The sequence below is a fragment of the Cynara cardunculus genome, assembly GCF_001531365.2.
Source record: "Cynara cardunculus var. scolymus isolate 2C chromosome LG 1, CcrdV1, whole genome shotgun sequence".
Taxonomy (NCBI): Eukaryota; Viridiplantae; Streptophyta; class Magnoliopsida; order Asterales; family Asteraceae; genus Cynara; species Cynara cardunculus.
The window spans coordinates 18707471-18710021 of record NC_037528.1 but is presented as its reverse complement, the minus strand read 5'-3'; the positions used below and the strand labels follow the sequence as shown (position 1 = coordinate 18710021).

At 36.6% G+C, this 2551-nt stretch overlaps 1 protein-coding gene across 1 annotated transcript in view; it reads left to right on the top strand.

Moving 5' to 3' along the window:
* The first annotated feature begins 597 nt into the window (after positions 1 to 597).
* The window catches only part of LOC112528118 (nucleobase-ascorbate transporter 11), a 10843-nt gene continuing 8889 nt past the window's right edge, over positions 598 to 2551 (top strand). The window contains exons 1-4 of the mRNA XM_025139051.1: positions 598 to 1283; positions 1750 to 1847; positions 1938 to 2108; positions 2189 to 2289. Coding sequence (XP_024994819.1) covers positions 776 to 1283; positions 1750 to 1847; positions 1938 to 2108; positions 2189 to 2289 — 878 coding nt within the window. The 5' untranslated portion in view covers positions 598 to 775. The remainder of the gene's footprint in view (positions 1284 to 1749; positions 1848 to 1937; positions 2109 to 2188; positions 2290 to 2551) is intronic.

Sequence of the window (2551 nt, the reverse complement as noted above, 5' to 3'; positions counted from 1 at the left end):
AATTAAGTATTCTGTTAGAACTCAATAATTATCCTAATTATATTTTAGATTTTTTATATTTAAAATAAGATGTTTATCATGTATTTGATTATGTTTATCTGCAGTTAGTTACACGAATTCAGATATGGAGCTTTAATAAGTTGTACTTACGCACAATCTACTTGAAATCTTAAGTTTTAAGTAATATGCATTAATAAATAGTACTTTATACATAAAAATTAATTTTTAAGAATTTTTGTCAAATGCTTTGTAATATAGCATAGATATTTAAGTATTTAATTATAATTTTGAATTTGTAATTGTAGTTTTTTGATTAAATGGAAAAGGTAAAGAAACCAAAACTTTTGTGATGATTGTAAAATTGTCGGAAACTTTTTTAAGAAAAGTGGCGTAAATAAGCGATTACATGAAAAGCAGAAGAAACTTGAAATCGAAGGAAACCCAACCCAGTTGAGTTGAGTTGAGTTGACATGGACACACTTGAGTTGAGTTGAGTTGAGTTGACATGGACACACACAGTGATAACCCATTTCCATTTTGACCCAGTTTCTTCCACCTTCCACCCTCCCTTTTTCCTTTTTCCCAACGGGCAACAACCTCCGTCAACTCAAATTCTAGGGGCATTCCGGTAAATTACCCCCACCGAACAGTTCCCCTTCCGAGTGGGACTGATGGCAACTACCGACCTGTAACCCGAAAGCAACAATACCAAAAGAAAGAAAGTTGGAAGAACGAAGTGGCGATTGATTCTGGGTTCTGGAAGATTAGTGATTAAATGGAAGGTGGGTCGAACCCAGAATCAAGAAAGAAAGTGGAGAAACAAAAGGGTAAAAAATCCAAAATCGAGCCTTTTGTAACGCAAGGAGACCACAATGCCAGAGACTTGAGATCTTGGGCTAAGAGGACCGGCTTTGTTTCTATTTTTTCCGGCGAAGTGGGGACCACGAGCAGAGATTTGGAGAGAAGAGGCGGCGGCGGCGGCGGCGGAGGTTCGTTGTCGCCCAAGATTGAAACTGATCCAACTAGGAATACAAGTTTTGAAATTGAACCGGCTTTGAACCGGAATAGTGAGGCTGATCCCATTTTACCAGAAACTGGAAGTGGGGAATACGAGAGAAGAAATGGTGGAGTTTCTGCAAGTGGTGATGGTATTAAGAAAGAGGGTGGTAGCAGAGAAGAAGCGATTGATATAATGTATCCTGGAGGTGGAGGAGAATCTGGTGATGGAGAATGGAATCAACCACCAAAGATGAAATGTGGAATCAGAGACAATCCTGGTTTAGGTTTGTTTTCTTGACAAGAATCTTTATCTGTATTTGGCATGATATGTATGATAAGTGCGAGATTCAAATAAGAGGGCTAAATATCGTTTGAATGTAATAAGGATGGTTCATATGTGAATCATTCAAAAACCATGGAAAAAAATCTATTTGAAGATGCATAAGTGAACCGACATTAATCATCATTCAAATATGACTTCACATATGCATTATGATTCACATATGAATCTTTCCTTCTTACCTTCTCACTATATTCAGCCTTCTTATTTGAACCGACCTTATATGACTAATCGTTGCATTCTCTTTTAACAAATTCACTAAATTTGTAGGAAAAAGTTAGTGTTACGTGCTCCGGCTCTCGAGTCTTGACAATGATTAAAAATCAAAGTTTTCAAGAATTTTGTTCCTTTTATATGCTCCATCATATATATCTATTGCCAACTTATATCCATTACTTTCTGCAATGCAGTTTCGCTTGTATATTATGGTATGCAGCATTATCTTTCACTTGCGGGTTCACTAATCTTCATCCCCTTGATCATCGTCCCTGCCATGGGTGGAACCGATGTTAGCCTGAGTCCTTCACTTTAAGCTTATTTATTGGACAAGTTGTTCAAAATGCACGATTTTGACATGTTTTTCTACTTTTCTTGGCAGAAAGACACAGCCACGGTAATTTCCACAATAATGCTAGTTTCGGGTTTAACCACAATATTGCACTCATACTTTGGGACACGGCTACCATTGGTTCAAGGGAGTTCATTCGTCTTTCTGGCTCCAGCTTTAGTTATCATTAATGCTCATGAATACCGAAATCTTACTGAAAATGTAAGTTCTTCATTCCTTTTTCTTTCATATTGTAATATAACCTTCCATAATTACAGATACACATTCTCCCTCACATGCAGAAATTTAGACATATAATGAGGGAATTACAAGGGGCTATAATTGTTAGTTCAATTTTTCAATGCATCCTGGGATTCAGCGGTTTGATGTCCTTGTTCCTAAGGTAAATACTTCCGTGGTCATATATACTAATACGAGCATGCATAAATTGAGTAATATAGTCCCACTTGAAAGTTAATGTTAGAAACACCTTTACTTGGAATCCACTGAAAGTCGCTTTTCACTTTCAGATTGAAGTATTTCGACAGTACAATCGAAATCTCAATCGGCTAAAATTCAGTGACAGAACTTCGAATCTGAAATTGTTATGAAAATCTGTGTACCTCTCTTACTCTCCACGAAAATTTGACCAATTCGAATTATAA